At 57.9% G+C, this 16,617-nt stretch overlaps 1 protein-coding gene across 1 annotated transcript in view; it reads right to left on the minus strand.

Moving 5' to 3' along the window:
* Positions 1-1,021: 1,021 nt before the first annotated feature.
* Positions 1,022-16,617, minus strand: part of LZTS1 (leucine zipper tumor suppressor 1) — a 51,450-nt gene continuing 35,854 nt past the window's right edge. Inside the window, exons 2-4 of the mRNA XM_053911948.1 lie at positions 8,988-9,464; positions 7,079-7,882; positions 1,022-4,676 (exon numbers count right to left, since the gene is read on the minus strand). Of these exons, the coding sequence (XP_053767923.1) occupies positions 4,005-4,676; positions 7,079-7,882; positions 8,988-9,332 (1,821 nt within the window). The 5' untranslated portion in view covers positions 9,333-9,464 and the 3' untranslated portion in view covers positions 1,022-4,004. The remainder of the gene's footprint in view (positions 4,677-7,078; positions 7,883-8,987; positions 9,465-16,617) is intronic.

Genomic DNA, 16,617 nt, shown 5'->3' on the forward strand with positions numbered 1-16,617 from the left:
GCAGACCGGGGAGGAAGAATGGGCAGGGTTACCCCAGCCTGACGTGACCCCTCTGCCCCAACGCTGGGGCCCTGGCATTTGACCGATGTGGGATCTAGTCCCAGCCTGGTCGCTTCCCAGCTGCCTGACCTCCCTGGGGCTGCAGACCCCCAGCAGCCTGGCTTTGCTGTCTCTCCAATGTGCTCCAGGCACCTGGGCGGGCAGGCGGGGACCTTCGCTGCTGGGAACACCGGCCCTGGGCCCTCCCCACTCCTCTGGTGTCCCGCCCTTGGGGGGCCCTTCCTGCCCACCACCTTCCCTGGACATCCTGATCAGTTCCACCACAGGGGCACTGTCACCTACCCTTGTGTGCTCCCTAGGCTGCCACACGCTTCTACCCCCTTTCCACGTCTCTTCTGTCACCTGCCATCTGAGTAGCAGCCCTTCGAGCCTACAGTCTGCTGCCAGGGCCGTAGGTAACCCTTGTCGAGGTAAACAAGGTAGGCTGGCACAGGATGGCTGGACAGATGGCCACTGTGGCGACTGCACCTTCCCAGCTGGGAGGCCCTGGGTGGTGGCCACAATGGGCACTCTGGGCTCCTGCCAAAGAGGCTGTGTGCAAGAGACCAAGGGGCTGGCTGGTGAGCTGAGCATCCAAGGCATGAGTGCAGGAAGCCTGCGGCTGTGGCTGGGGAGGGGCTCTCTTTAGGAGAGGACCCTCTGCTTTGCAGAGGACCCTGTCCCTCGGTCTCCTTACCCCTCCTCAGTGTCAGCCCTGGGCGCATGGAAAGGTAAAGCCTCAGGGCTGGCGAGTGGCAGGGTCCATCTGGAAGTCCAGCTGACACCAAGGCCTGTGCTTTCCTATCAGCCAACACCGACCTCATCAAGGTGGTCCTATCTCCTTCCCCGGTGCGGGGCGGGGTGGGGGGGGGCACGCCACCTTTCTCGTTCCCGATGGAGAGGTTCCCAGAAGCTGCCAAGCTGCAGCTGGGGAAGGAGGGCAGTGTGGGTAGACAGAAGTGGCTATGGAGGGCATGAGAAATGGCATTCTTTATTCATAAATAAAAACATAAAATCACCAGAAATAGTTTACATGGTCAAAAGGGGCATCAAAAATAAAGTAAAACGAAGCTGTCAAAAGCAAAGCAAATCAAACAAGAAACGACCGAGAGAAAAATAACTGTGTAGATACTCTTCAAAGGATATTCTGACCAAAGGCAGCCTTGGCTGGGGGTCCGGCTCTGCCTGCAGACGCAGCACGAACCCAGCACGCTGCGGGTGCGGGGAGTGTCCACCCGCGCAGGGAACGCCCTCTCCTGAAGCTGCTGCTCCAATAGCCCAGCCTGGCAGGCCCCTGGGCAGCCCTGGCTGGACTGGGACAAGGCCAGGCAGGCACAGGGGCTCAGCAGTTGCTTCTCAGGGAGAGATGGCCCCCAGTTCCCATAGAACTCCGCCCACAGTGGGTGCAGTGCGCCCAGCAGGAGGCCCTGAACGACACTGGTGGCCACAGGAGACACCTGCAGCGGGCGCCTGTGAGAGTCTGGCCATTGCCAGTCCCAGAGGCAGAGTCTCCTCCTTGGAGAGGTGGTGCTGGATGCTGCTCTGTCTTTGCAGATTGTGGAGCATCTTCAGGCTACGCCTTCTTTGGGGAGCACAGCGGTGGGGTCTGACAAGCGAGTGCGGAGGCCAGCAGTGCTCAGAGCGCAGGGCAGCGAGCTCACGCTGCTCGGCCAAGCTGCCTGTTTGAAGGCCTGCACTGTCCGACCTCCCCAGTCCCTGCTGAGCCTCTGCTGGTCAGGGCCTCCTTCTGGAGAGGCTGGGCCTGGCATGGTCCAGGAGGATAAGGATGTTTCTCCACAGGGAAGGGAAGAAAAACCACCCGGTGGTGCGGTTGCTATGTTACAGGACACTGATGCGCTCTGCTGCCACTGCTGGTGGCAGCCCAGGGGCGGCGTCCATGGTTGGCTGAGGGCAGGGATGTGGGGTGCAGGGCACAGTCACACCATGGTCAGAGCCCACCTCCTCTTGGGCGGGGGACTGCTTTTCGGGAGGGGTGTGGGGGTGTCTCCAGCCTGGGGCAGTCTCACGGAGAGGAAGGACTTGAACAACACACGCACAGGCTGGTGGACATGGAGGGACGGAAGGGCTAGGGCACTGGCAATGGACGTCTGGGACTTGGGGCTCTGCACTTTGCCCGCTGGCGGGTAGTGGCCTCCGGGCAGGGAGTGGGCTCTTGGCCTATGGATTCCAGGTTTAAACCTAGCTTATGACTAAGCCGTGGCTTCACATTCCAGGAATGCTCCTCTTGTGTAAAGGCAGCAGGATGGGCACAGCTTAACGCTCGGGACCGGGAGGCAGAACCAGCCACAGAGCAGGTGGCCCTGCCTACACCCCGGAGTTGGGGAGGGAACAGTGGTGAGTCCCGGAGGGACAGCGGCAGGAGGAGGAGCAGCCCCATTCGCACCCAGAGGGCCTATAGCCAGAGGTCAGAGGTCGGCGATGCAGACCGGATGGGTGTGGACTGGCCAAGTGTCCTGCTGCTCTCACGCCCCTTGCCTGGGGGAGCCCTCCCGGCAGGCAGGCAGGAGGCACAAGAACCGGGGAGGGCTGGCTGTCCTGAGAACAGCAGCTGCGGTAGAGTCAAAAATAGAATGGGGAGCAGCCTGGCTGCCTGCTAGAAGGGAAAGGCTTGCTTCTGGGAAGTCGAGAAGGGAAAAAGAAGAAGAAAAAAATTTTCCTGAAACAAGCAACTGAGCAACTCTACCTTTTCTGCCCTCCCCAGCCCTGCACACCGTCAGCAAAGAAACCCCAGCCTCCCCAGGTGCTGGCCTGCTCCCAGCAGCTGCGGCCTCTGGCTTCTTCAGCCGGGGCTCCTGGGGGGCTCAGGGTGGAGGGAGGCTACCTGGTGGCCCTGGGGATGTTCATAAGGCAGTGCCTGCACCTCTCGCTCTCCCCTCCTGGGCTCTGGCCGCTGGTGCTCTGGGGACCCCATCTGATGGGGAAGGACTCTTGTCTGAACTTGGCACTGGACATGTGAAGGGGAAAAGGGGGACTGCTGCCCAGACCGCCCTGAACTGTCTCCATGGATATAGGTCATTTTGGATCCAGCAAGGCTTGATTCCTGGGAAGAAAACTGGAGCAAAGTAGCCCCGGGCCAATTTCAACCAGGTGGGGAAGCCCTGCCTCCAAACCCCACCAGAGCTACCTGCAGGCTCTCCTCGGGACTACCAGAAAGCCACACCCGCCCTGTGTCAGGTGCCTCCAATCTTCCCTTCCCAGCACCTGCCCAGATCCTCAGTGTCTATGGCTTTAAGGGGGGTGGTGACTGAAGTCAAAGGCCACCAGCAACCTGGAGTCTGTCCCCACGCCCCCACCCCCGGTTAGCAGGCCCAGCAGGGTCTGGCCAAGACCAGTGAGCTTCTCCCTCTGCCCCTGTGGTCCTTGCTGCTAGACTCTCCCTCCTTCCCGTGGCTTCCTGTGAGGACAGTGCTGATGGTGCTGAGCCCATGCTCCACACCCTGCTCCACCCCTGCACCTCCATGGCCAGAGGGAGAGCTCAGATTATGACCTGCTCAGGTTACAGGGATTCTGGTCACAAACGGCTTCTCTGTGTTCCCAAGGCATCCCGGGACATCCAAGGGAGAAAGACTGTGGGTGGAGAGGTGGTCACTGGCCTTCCCGGCCATTGCTGCCGCTGCCATCCCTGGGGCAGGGCCTCTTTAAGTACTGAACGCAGGCCAAGGTTTAGGGAGGCTGTCCCTGAGTGTTGGGGACTGCGGGCCCACCTCTTGGGAAGGCTAGAGGTCTGGAGGGCTGCAGAATGGTGAGCAGTGGACCATGGGAGGGGGTAGGGAGGCCCTGGGGCAGTCCCTTGGCTCCCCTCCACTCCCTCCCATTGAGGGTCCCAGGCCTGTGCCCGAGACCCAGTGACTGAGCAGGGGAGAGGGTGAGGGGAACCCCCCAGACATGCTCAGCACCCCTGAGCCCCCAGTGCCAGGTCCCAGCTCTCCCTCTCTCGGAGCCCCTCAGATCTCAGTGGCGATGATGTCCTCGTAAGGGATGTCAGCCCCTTCAAGGTCAATCTCCACGGGCTCCCCTGCACCATCCCTGTGGGCCAGCTGCTGCAGGGCCTTCTCCAGGCGCTGGTTCCGCTGGTACATGGCTAGGTAGCTCTGCTGCAGCTGCTTCTGGTACTGGATCACCTTCTCCTTTTCCTCCTTCCAAACCAGCCGCTCGTGCTGGAAGCCTGAGGACATCTGGTCGTGGCCTTGGCGCTCCTCCCTCAGCTCAGCCCGCAGCCGCTCCAGCTCCCGTTGCAGGGCTGGGATGTCCTCGGTGAAGGCGGGCCCCAGCCCGGCCCCCAACCCCGGCGCCCGGGGCCCGCAGTTGTGCTGCAGGGCGGCCTGGGCCCGCAGCTCCAGCAGCTCCTGCTCCAGCAGGTTCACCTTCTCCCGCAGGAGCTCAGACTCGTTCTTCTTACGCTGCAGCTCGTTCTCGCAGACCTCCAGCTCCAGGCCCTTGGTGCGCAGGGCGCTCTCCAGATCCTGCGTCTTCAGCTCCATGCCCTCCAGCTTGCCCCGCGTGTCCTTCAGCTGCGCCTTCAGACTGAGGATCTCGCTGGCCTTGGTGTTGACCTCCATCTGGGACTCCTTCAGCTGCTGCTTCAGGAGGGAGATCTCGCCCGACTTCTGGCATACCTGCGGAGGGCCAGGTGGGAGAGAAGGAGAATGCCAAGAGGTGAGAGGTTATCGTCCGGGGCAAGGCACACCCTCATGGCTCACAGAATGACGCTGTCCTGACATGGAGCCGCCAGAGTCACCAAGTATGCTGGTCTGGTGACCAACCCATGAAGGCCAACCCCTCCTGAGGCTCGTTTCATTCTGTAGTCTGGCTCTGTCATCCACACGCCTCCCTCAGTCCCAATTCAGAGACCAAATCTCAGTGTACACCGGAGCCTACGGTCATGTGTCAGTCAGTGACCAGTGGTTTAATTTGCCCATTGCTGACACCCCCGTCATCCATACTTAATGCCAGTGGCGTCGATCTCCGTGCCTGCCATGCTCTGTCACCACATTCGTGCACACACACTCTGACCTCACCCCTGCACACACCCGCCCCCTGCTCCCCGCAAGTGGGGTGAAGACTGGATCCACGCATTCACCATGGATGAGCACTGTGCCCGAGCCAGGGCCTGGTTCCTATCCACTAAACATGGGCTGATGGGCCACGGAGTCCTCCCCACCTGCCCCTGCCTCCACCACTTCTGTTCCAGTCTCCGTCCAAAGTCAGCCAAGAACCGCAAACAAGAGCAAAGGCACTGAAGCAGATCTGTGCGTTTCTGGGTCTTGGCCATTCAGGGGTGTGAGAGGCTCAGAAGAAGACCAAGGCCAGTCTGGTCGTGGGGCCAAGTGCTTCCCGCTGCCCTGAGAAGGCAGCGGGGTGCGGCAGGGCCTGGGCCTCTAACTGGGGGACTCTGGACAGAGACTGGAAGCCTCCTTGATAGTCCTCTCTGTTCCTCTCATGATAGAAGCCCCCTGGCTGACATGAGCCCCCTTGGAAGCATTGACTGGGACTGAGCGTGACTTCCAGGAGAGAAGCAGCTCAGAGTCATGGCGGGGCCTGGGCTGGGCTCAGGACCCTGAACCACTCAGCACCTGTGTGACCATTTGCATCATGATGAATGATCTGAACTCTGGGGCTAAGCCGTCAGGATCAAGTCCTGGCTGTGATATTTATTATGGGATGGCCATGGCCAAGCCATTTAACCAGCTGTTCGTTACTATAACCCCTCTGTGCCTCAGTCTCCTTAACTGTAGACTGACTAGGAATAGTGCCTGCTCCATCGGGTAAGGAGTATGGATGAGAGAACCTGGGGCCTGGCACTTCACAGACACGCTATACACTATTATTACCAATACTTTTTATTCTGTGGCATCATAAGTGTTTAATTTAATTTATTTGACTTAGTGTTTTACTCTATAGCCTGACTGGACAACCTGCTTGGGAATGAGGTTCACAGCAATGTCCAGCTTAGTCTCCGGGGGACAGACAGGGATGGATGCCTAACGCCAGCACTAGCTGTGTAAGTGTTCCCAGTTGCCCCAAAGTGTCCCAAGCCCTGGCTGACAAACACGGCCAGGGCCGGTCTGAGGAGCCAGCACCAATGGGGAGGAGAGGCACTGCCCCGTGGCCCACATCCTTTCTGAGCGGGGAGACCTGGCAAACAGGACGCAGCTCCCTTCTCACCTGTCCAGTCCCCCATCCGTCTCTGCCACAGACATGAGCCTTTCCCTCCACTCCTGGTCACACTGTCACTCTCATTTCCAGGGTCCAGAGAACTCAGTGCAAACAGGTGGCTGTGCTGCGAGGGGGGCGGTGCTGGTCCCACTAGACACAGTGACCCCTCAGTCCCTTTCCAGGGTGGGGGAACCTGGGGGGAACTGCAGAGCTGCTGGGCACACACTCCTACCTGCACCGGCACCACCTCCAGGGGTCTCCTGAGGGGAACAGCTGCCCCCAGGCAACAGGGGCGGGGGTCAAGCCGGTCTCAGGCAGGGCCAGATGCAGGGGCCTCCACTCCAGGTGTGTCTGAGTGCGCGTGTGTGTGCCTGAGCCTCTTTCTGTCTCAGACACCTGACAGAACCCCCACTAGCACCTCTAGGGGGAGCTGTCCATTCTGTCACTGAGACCGGCCACAGATGGGTCACTCTGACCAGTGGGTGGGGGTCCTTCCCTCAAAAGTAACACATCCTGTGCTCTCTTGTGGCTCCTGGACTGGCATGAACCCAGGTATGGCTGTGCTTCTATTGAGCCTCCTGCAAGCGGATGAAGTGAGCCCAGCTAGCCTTGCTCCTCGTGCTTCCAGCCTCTTGGTCAGCGACTTGGCCAATAAATTCAATTCTGGGGCCACGAGGCACTGAGACAGGAAGAGGGCGAGAAGCTCAGACTATCTGTATCCCGGATATGATTACTGGGGAGCCCCTAGTTTGGGGGCCCTTGAGTGCAGTGTGCTGGGGCAATTTGTATCCACACACCACTGGCCGGAACCTGGAGAAGGGGAGGGGCCTGGGGACCAAACATCGACTACCCGAAGCCTCACCTCCCACTGGGTCTCCTCCAGCGCAGGGGCGAAGCTGGTCTTCTCCTTCTCGTAGGACCGCAGCTTGGTCTCCAGCAGGTCCTGTTCCTTCATGAGGCTCTCAAGCTCCTGTCGCAGCTGCCGCTTCTCTTGCTGCAGCTGGAGCACCTGCAGGTGCAGCACCTGCTGGGCGCGCTGGCTCTTTTGCGAGGCCGCCTTCAGCTTGCTGCCGCACTTCTGCTCCGGGCCCTCCAGCTCGTCCTGGCAGCGCCACGGCCGCTCCTCGTAGGCCTGGCTGGAGGCCAGCTCCTTCTCCTCAAAGCTGTGCCGCAGCTTCTGCAGCTCGCCCTCCCTCTCCAGCAGCTTCTGCTCGAGCTCCTGGATGGCGCACTCATCTGTGGAGATGGGTGAGCGCACGCACGAGGAGCCCCTGTCCGCCTTGCTTGGGTGGGCCAGCTTGCTGCCCCCATCGGAGAAGGACAGAGCCTTTAGGCTCATCATGTTGCTGTCCTGGAGGAGGAGGCCCTGGGTAATGTTGTGGGCTGAGCCCCCGAAACGGCTGGCAGGCCCCACGGCTGTGACCAGCGGGTCCAGCTGGTAGCTGCTGCTGGTGCTGTGTGTGGGCAGGCTGGACATGGAGTTGCGGCCAGAGTCAGACAAAGCGCCGGAGCACTGGCTGGGCTTTAGCTCCTGCTCCTTGGGCTTGTCTGGAGCGGCGGGGTGCAGCTGGTGGCTGGTGTTCTCGGGGGAGGTGTGCAGGATGGCTCCCGACCGTGGCAGCACAGGCTTGAAGGCTGTGGGCCTCACTGCGCCCTTCTCTGAGGCCTGGGGGGCAGGGAAAGAACTGCATGACCTCGGGTCTCCCTCCACACCCAGCCGTGTGGCACCCTTCCTGGTCATCACCACAGGCGACCTCACCTGGTGCTCTGAAGCAGCTGAATGCTGTGCTGAATCTCTCTCAAAGAGAAAACCCTCTGTGCCTGGGGATGTTCCTAACAGTCACCCATGAAATGCTACCTGTCACCAGCTCGTCCTAGCCTCCTGAGATGACGGACAGCTCTGCTCTGTCTGTGGGGCACCGCAGGGGCCCTGGGCTGGGTGACATGGTGTCCCTATAGAAGTCAACCCCTTGCTCACCTCCACTGCCCCTTCCACTGTGGCATCCTCCAAGGGCTGGGGCAATCACTTGACATAACCCTTTCCTTAAAATTGTCACTTTCACCAATGAGTACTTTGCCATTTATAAACAATCCTTCAGTTTGATAAACTTAAGGCTCTATGCAAACATATGGGGCCACTTCCTAGGGTGTCACAGCCAGTGTGGTGCAGGGGGCTGAAGTAGGGACATGTCTTTTGGCGCCCAGTGGTGGGCCTCTGGAGAGCTTACTCTGGCAGGAGGACTGGATTTCTGAGTATGTAGGACTCTTTTGCCCTCATTTCTGCTAAAGATGGTGGCAAGAAACTCACAGCCCTCTTCTAGCCAGACGCCTCCCGGATGGGCTTGAGTGAGGAGCTACCACACCACCGAGCTGCAAGTGAGGCGTCTGCTTCGGGAGAAGCTGCCAGCTCTCCCAGTGGGCTCTCCATCTGTTCTCCCAGAGCCCCCTCTCCTTCCCGTGCACTTGAAAACGCTGCAGTCGGTCCTGCCGCCACAACCCAGTTACTTCCGGGGGAGCTCAGAGAGCCTTTCCTTTCCCCTCTGCTCTCTGCTTAATGGCCCACCTAAGGTTGAGCAATGCTTCTCTTCCCTTGTCCAACCTTCGATCTCTGCAGTGTGGCGGAGCCTTTCCACCCTCACCAAGCCTCTCCGGCCTGTCGAGGTCTAAATGTCTAGATCTCCCTGCCACCCCCCTCTGCCCTGTACTCCCCACCCATTTTGCCCTCTCCTGCTACTGCAATCCACCCGCCCTCTCCAGAGACACCCACTTACCATTTCTAGCTGACTGGAGAAAGGCATGAGCTTGGGTGGGGTAGACGGGTCAAAGTCCACCCCAGCTTGGCCCCCCAGGTCCCCGCTGGACAGTGCAGTATAATCAGGGTGGTGGGAGCCCCGGGCCTTCTGGCTGACTTTGATGTAGAAGAAGTCTTCACTCTTTCCCATTTTGGAGCTGGACTTGCCACGGCCCGAGTCCTGGGAGAAGCCGAATCTGAGCAGCCCGTCCGAGTACCGGTTGAGTTTCTTGAGGTGGGAGGACTTGCGCAGCTTGTACTGCGAGGCCCGGCAGTGCTTGCTGTGGAAGCCATGGCCGGAGATGAGGCTGCTGACGCTGCCCATGGTGACGCGGGGCTGGGCACAGGCAGGGCAGCGTGGGAACCCGGTGTGGCTGTGGTAGCGAGGGGCAGTCCTGGCTCCGTGAGGAGACTGCGGTCATAGCAAATGCCTCACGGAGCCTGGGACAGCGCAGACCTGGAAGGAGACACAGGGCAGTAGTCAGCCAGGGCTGGTCACTGCCGTCCTCAGTGGTGACTTGAAGAGGAGTCATTTTTACTGCAGGGTCTGGGCAGTGGAGAAGTGCACGCGTCTCCACAGCTCAGCCCCGTCTCTGGGCTCCCCTCTTCTGGAGGGCGCTGTTCTGAGCCTGGAGGACAGGAGGACAGTAGTGACTGAGTCACTCACTGTCCCTGTGCTCGAGTGCTCGAGGGGAGTGCAGTGTGGGCGGGCCATAAACAAGCAATGTGCACCGTCTCCAGTGACAGAGGTGCTGTGGGGAAATGAAGCAGAGTGCGTGGGATGGAATTTGGGGGTGGTTGTTTATACAGGGAGCACGAGGGAGGCCTCTCTGTTGGGGTATCATTTAAAGAGACATCCCCCAAACAAGAGAGCAATCCACGTGAGAATGTGGGGGAGAGAGAAGCAGCTCAGAAGCAACCTGCGTGCAAATCCGCGTCCCCGAGGTGGAGACTGCCTGGCACAGGTGAGACCGGCGAGGAGACAGCCTGGCTGGAGGGCAGTTAGTGGCAGGGCGGGCGAGAGGGGAAGCTGGGCGCTAGCAGGCCCTGGCTGCGGGGTGGGCCTGGGCGGGGCTGATTATGTTAGGTGAGTGACTACCAAGGCTGGGCCAGGGTGGTGGCTTTGGAATAAATTTTAGATTTAATTTTAAGGTTCAGCTGATAGGATTTGCTAGAGGATTGAATGCAGAGAACAAGAGAAAGAGGAGTCAAGGATGACTCCACTGCTTTTATCCAAGTAGCTAGAACCATTCACTGGGATGCAAAGACCACAAGAGGAGCCCGTTTGGGCCGAAGTGGGGGTGGATGAACGAGGAGTGCCGTGAGGAGTGGGCAGTGGGGCGGGTGGGTGCTGCGGGGGCTGCAGATTTCGGTGTGGAAGTTGTTTGTGGAGGGAGCCCGCTGTGAGACTGGACGAGGCCACAGAGACTCGAGGAAGAGGTCTGAGGGCTGGTTCGTGGTGGCAGGAAGGTGAGGAGAGAGAGAGCTCAACTGAGCAGTGCCTGGCAGAGGCAGGAGCCCGAGGCAGCCAGGGGGAGAAGTCATCGTTTCCTAGGACAGTGTTGGCACTGCTGACGTAAGACAGTGACTGAGACAGGCCGGTGGGTTTGGCCACGGGGAGGTCACGAGTGGCCTCAGCAAGAGCAGTTTCGGTGGAGTGGCGGAACAAAGGCCTGGTTGGGGAGGGTCCAAGAGAGGAGAAGGAGGGAGATACCCGCACCCTTGGATGTTTAGAAGCACGTGATGGAAGGTCTGGATTCCCAGGTGTGCCCCCCGCCAGCTGTGCCTCGTGGGGTGAACTCTCTAACGTCTTCAAACTTCAGTTTCATGAACTAATGCTAAACACACTCACATTTAAAAAAAAAGTAACTGGAATGTATCTTATGATAAATGTCAAAAGCAGTAACAGCGACGGGCCCCTCACGAGACAGAGGAAGACCCTGCGGCGTGGGTGCCGACACGCTTGCCGATGGGGCAAACCTGCAGGCGAAGCACGGCTGGGAGGCTGACGTGCTCGTGCGGGAGAATTTCTTAGCCAGTCAGGAGACAGCCAATCTATTAAGAAAGACAAAACTACAAGTTTGATAAAATAGGAGTTGGAAGGAACCCTGCGCTCTTTATTCTGCTCTAAATGACGCTGTCGATCCCGAAGGGGCAAAAAGCGTCCCAGGCAGGTCACGGAGGGCTGCGCATGCACAGCGGACGGAGCCGGAAGGCTCAGCGCTGAACGGGGAGGCTTGGATTCAGCCGCGCGTTGTTACCCCGAAGAATAAAGCGGTTATGGTATGGATAAATACGCTCCCTATTTCAGTAGTAAAAGCACAGCACAACCAAACAGCGTCTCGTGAGTGTCATGCGTGTTCTCCTATGGAAAACTTTTGTTAGGCTGATGTCCTGTTAGGGTCAGGGCGGCACAGCCACACCTGCCCTGAGGATGGTCGTGCGGAGTGTGCGGTACCACCGTAAACTAACGGGCATGTGCTGGGTATTCCCTAAACGGTGGGCACTTCCACTGGCTTCCATATTATATTATTACCATTGTTCCCTCAGTCGCTCCTGTGTTATCGTCAATGCCCCACCCCCCATTTTCTGGAATGTGCCCTCGCTCTTCCAGCTGCAACTTCCCTGCATCCCATTCCCTGACAGTGCTACCCAGGAGTGTGGAGCTCCTCTGCTCACTTCACAGGCAACAATGAAAACTATGCTTTTCATCCCCCTGGCCACCCATCTCTTGCTTAGCTGAGGACTTCAGGTCCTTTGAGGCAAAGAGTTCTTCTGTGGTCCATATGCAGGAGAGCTATTTTTGCCCAGAAGTCTCTCCTGCGCTCTGCACATTATACCCCTTGGGCAATTGGCAACTGGCTTTTTGCCTGTCCAATTGTACATTTGTGGGCATCTGCATGCCCGGAATGGGGAGATGAGGCAGATCTGGACTGGAAAATCAACTTCTCTGAGGTTCTTTTGCCTACCAAATAAAGACAATAGCTATGTCAGAGGGCCAGTCCGAGGATGAAGCACACTAACAGAAGTCAAGGGCAATGCTCAGCACTTGACAGGCGCTCTACAGATGTGTGATCGGCGGGAGGACACGGTGAGGGTGTTGTCCGCGAGATGCGTAGACCACAGCTGGGTTACCACGAGCATCAGGCAGCCACTCTCCGTGGATCTGCTTGTGATTTCCTGCTCCACCGCAGTCTCCTCTTCCCTGCACGGTGAGGCGGCCTCCAAACTTGTCTTCCCCCACTCTGTCCTCTTACGCATGAAGAGGCACAACCATCACACACCTGAGGGAAACCCTTCAAGGCTTCCCATTGTTCTCAGAGCAAAGCAGACCCCTTACGAAGTCCTGCAGGCCCCCAGCAGGACCCGGTTTCACCTGCCGCTCCAGCCAATCTCACCCTGTTCTCTCCTTGCTCATAACTGCAGTCACAGCCACTTGGCTTTCCTGTTGGTTGAACACATCAAGCCTTTTCCCACCAAGGGGCTCTCGCACCTGCTGTTGCCTCTGCTGACAAAAGCCTCTTCCCTCAGCTCTTCACACAGAACACTCTCTCTCAGACATCGCCTCTGCAAGGCAGCTTTCTCTGGTTACTGTGGGAGAAGTGCCGCTCCCCCACTACTCTCCATTACCCCAGTCTGCTTATTTCTTTCGTAACACTTGCTTTAACCTGTAATAATCTGTGTAAATTTGTGTTGTGAATGTCTCCACCGAAATGTAAGGTCTGTGAGACCGAAGACTTTGCATCTATAGCTCCTAGAACAAAAACGAGGAGAATGAGGCAGAGACTCAGAGCGGTTAGGTGAGCTGTCCCTTGTTGTTCCACTGACCGGCGACCGTGGTGGAGCCAGACCCAGGTCCATGCATCCACGCTTCAGCACACTGCTGAGGGCTGTAGGGGAGGCTCAGAGACGTTAGGGGTCAGTCCTGGATAGCAAAGGGTCTCCTAGGTGGGGAGGGAGAAAGCCTGGAGGAGTGATCAAGGTCCTTGTCTCTGGCCAAGGCTTCATTTCCCTTCTGGGTGGACGACAACAAGGTTTAAGTGCAGGTGAGCCCCTTTGCTAACCGAGCGGCAGCTAGATGACTGGTGAAGCGAAAGCACTGTTCTGGACCCTGGGGGACTGAGAGGAAAAGACCAAGGATGCGAGGGGAGCAAATGAGAGGTGGGGGTGAGGGTGGTGGCCTCTGGTCCTCTAAGTGCATTCTCAGCCCCTGACTCCCGCCCTCCCTGCACTCCCCGGGTCTTGACACAGAGGAGCTTTGAAGTTTGAGATTATCCCCAGAACCACTTGGAGCTAAACTAATTACCTCTCAATGTCTGGACTTGTTCTGTTTTCAACTTGGAGAGAACATCACAGAAGACTTGGCTGTGGTCCAGCCTAGTTCCCAGCCCTAGTTTCCCCACCCACCCAGCCCCACAGGATTGCGTCTCTGTGCTCAGAAAGGATGGGGAAGGGGCACATTTTTATTCCTGGGAAACAAATCCCATTGGCCCGCAGTATGTACTCAGGGTGGAAATAAGCCATCACACAGAACTTGGAGATTCAAGCAGGGGAAAGGAAGAGGGAAGGACTGGGGAGGAACCATAGAACCTCACACTGAGTATGCGGAGTAACCTTGTTCTGCGTGACCTCCTACTGATTTCAAAGAAGGAATCCATCAAGAATTAGGCTTCAGGTCCTCAGAGAAGAGAGGAAAAGAGAACATCTGGTAGAAAAGGAATCTCCCGCCCCTGGCTATACTTCTCAGACTCTGGCCCCCCGGAGAACTCAGGGGACCTCCCTCCAGACCCAGTGCCGGCCCCCCGACCCCTGCCCTCCCACATACGACTGTGGCTGCTACGCCAGGGCAGGGAATGCCCTGGATCCTGGGGCACCCTCAGCTTTGAGCTGCTTCTGCCCCACCACAGCCACCTTTCCCTACTCCACTCTGCACCCTCCTTCCCAAGGGAAACCAGGGCTGACGCCAGCAGGACACGTGCCTCTGATCGTCCCTTTCTGGAATGTGGAGGTAGAGGCAGGGAGGTGAAGAGGGGCCTGTCTAGACTCAGGAAGGTGAGAAATAGCGCTACACACCCTCCCAACCCCATCTGCAGGGAAGAGCAGCTCTGGCCCTGCCCACATCAGTCCAAACCTCTGGCTGGGGCGGGTGAGGGTCCATATCTGTCCTCCCCTCTTCCCCAGGCCTGGTGAGGTCACCACAAGATCAGGATGCTCGGCCTCCAGCCACCTCACTCCTCAGTCTCCCATATTCCCCTTCCTGCTCCCAATTTTCTTCCTTCCTTCACCCTCCCCATCTCTCCTTCTGCCCACACCCTCCCAGGGAGCGGTCCTGGTGGGAGGGTCCACCACAGCCACACTGCGGGCATCTCTGCTCTGCCTGGCCCCCTCCCACCGAGGAGGTGGCTCCACCCAGGGCACACCCACAGGGACCCACTGAGCTCAGGGAGGCCGTGCCAGCTCCCTTGTGCAGCCTCCTCCAGCACCCAGTCCTGGACAGCGAAGCTGTGCCACCCACTCCCAGGCCCACCCAGCAGGGTGTGTCCCAGTGGCTGCTGTGCAATGCCATCTGCAGGCTGAGCCTAGATGATGGGGCTGTGGGTGGGGGGTTCATTACATCATTTACTCAGTAAGTATTTATTCAGCATCTGCCGAGGACCAAGTATGCGCAGTGCAGGGGAGCGGGGAAGGGAGGAAAGCAGTAAGTGCATAGAGCAGGAAACAAAAGCCAAAGAGACAGGAACATGTGCGTGTGTGTGTGTATTTACTTCACTGGCAGTGCCCAGGGAAGGTCTCAGAGAAGACGGCATTCAGGAAGAGGTGGCCTGGCGACCGTTTTTGGTAGAAGGGTTCCTTGGGGAGAACAGCGGCGGCAGGGCCTGAGGCAGAGCTGGGTGTTGTAGAGCAGTGGTTCTCGATCGGGGCGACTTGGCAGATCTGGAGACGAGACACTGACTGCCATGGCTGGGATCTAGTAGACATGACGGGGGTGACTGGGGCTACTAGGACAGCCCCTGTGACAAGGACAGCCCCCTATGACAGAGAATTATCTGACTGAAACTGTCAGTAGTGGTAAGGTTGAGAAGGCCGGTTTTAGAGGGACGGAAAGAAGGTTCACGACCTCAGTTGTGCCATTGACTGAGTGTGACTTTGAGCAAGTGACTTGAGTACTCCGCTCCTCAGTTTCCTCACTTGTAAAACGGAGGCAGCCATGCCTGCCCTGCCACAGGACTTCTGTATTGTCAACTGATGGTCACCGGCGCCAACTGAACACCAGCAGGAATCCCCGACTCGGGGTGTGGTGAAGGAACTTTCACCGCCCACAGCTGCAAGCAGCTTCACAGTGATACAGCACCGCCGTGCAGAACATTGCTGCTGTGGAACAGCTCAGGGGTACTACACAGTGCACCCTGGGGCCAGGCCCCTCCGCAGCTCTGCGCCCCCAGAACCTCTACACATTCTTCAATGTCTCAGTGGGCATCAGAAGCCACACCTTCCTACTTTGGAAGTAGGCTCTGAAGGCAGAGGGGAGTTAGCTTATATATATAGGAGTCCCCACCCCTAGTCCCTCATTGGTCAGCACAGAGCTGCTCTGATTGGTCAGAGCTGTGCTGCTGCGATTGGATGGGAAGAGCCTGAGTCCTATTGGCTGAAATTGGATTCCAGGAACTCCTATATAAGGGCTGGTTCAGAGGGAAGACACATAGTGCCCACGGCAGATTAGCTAGCTGCTCAGAGGCAGGCGATGTCATGCAGAGGCTTCTCCTGAAGTGCAGTTTGCTGAGAGGTCCCCCCGTGCAGAAATTGGTGCTACATACTGTTTTTAAAAATTTGAGCCCAGCTAGCCACCAGGAGTCCTTCTTAGTTGGTGTCATTTTTTTTTTCCCAGAGTTCACATATGAACACAAACGAAGTGGCAGCTTAGCAAATATTTGGAAAAAATCACCAGTGCTGGTTATTATTATTATTTCTCATTGTTCTCCAGGCAAGTTTGCTGGGATATTCAATTATACAATAGACAGCTTATTCCCTGCATTCCCAGATCAGCCTGGCCCGCCACCAGCACTGCCTCAGTGGTCTGAGGACTGCAGCTTCCCCACGACGCACCAGTACCCAGGAGAGACCGGCAGGGTGCCCGGTGTAACCCTCCCTTTGTTGCGGAGCCTTGGGCCCTCCCTGGGCTGTTTCCAACACGGCGTGAGGGGCTAGGTTCAGTTCAGTTCTTTGAGACCCCCTGAGAAGTGAGTGAGAGCTACTGACCCCCTCCTCACAGAAGTGTCTCCCCTCCAAGATTTGGCTGTAACTTCTTAGGGTTACTTGACCCAGAACTTCCCTTGATTGACCCAGGTTATAAAGCTTAACATATCCTGCTCTGGGGGATCAAGCTTGAGCTTGGGGCTCTGAGGAGGAAGGAATAACTTGGTTTTAGATTCTTGTCTTAACTAATGACTCCCGGCTTCCCTTCAGGGATTGAGGAAGTGGGAGCAAGCAGAGGGAATAAAACTAAGGAAATGGTATCACCTCAGTGCAGCTCGTTCCTCCCAAACGCAGCCTCCGGGGCCCCGCAGCGCCCCTTCCCAGGACTGGGACAGACTTTAGACCCACTTCAAAGG

Source organism: Desmodus rotundus, chromosome 9 (genome assembly GCF_022682495.2).
Source record: "Desmodus rotundus isolate HL8 chromosome 9, HLdesRot8A.1, whole genome shotgun sequence".
Classification (NCBI taxonomy): Eukaryota; Metazoa; Chordata; class Mammalia; order Chiroptera; family Phyllostomidae; genus Desmodus; species Desmodus rotundus.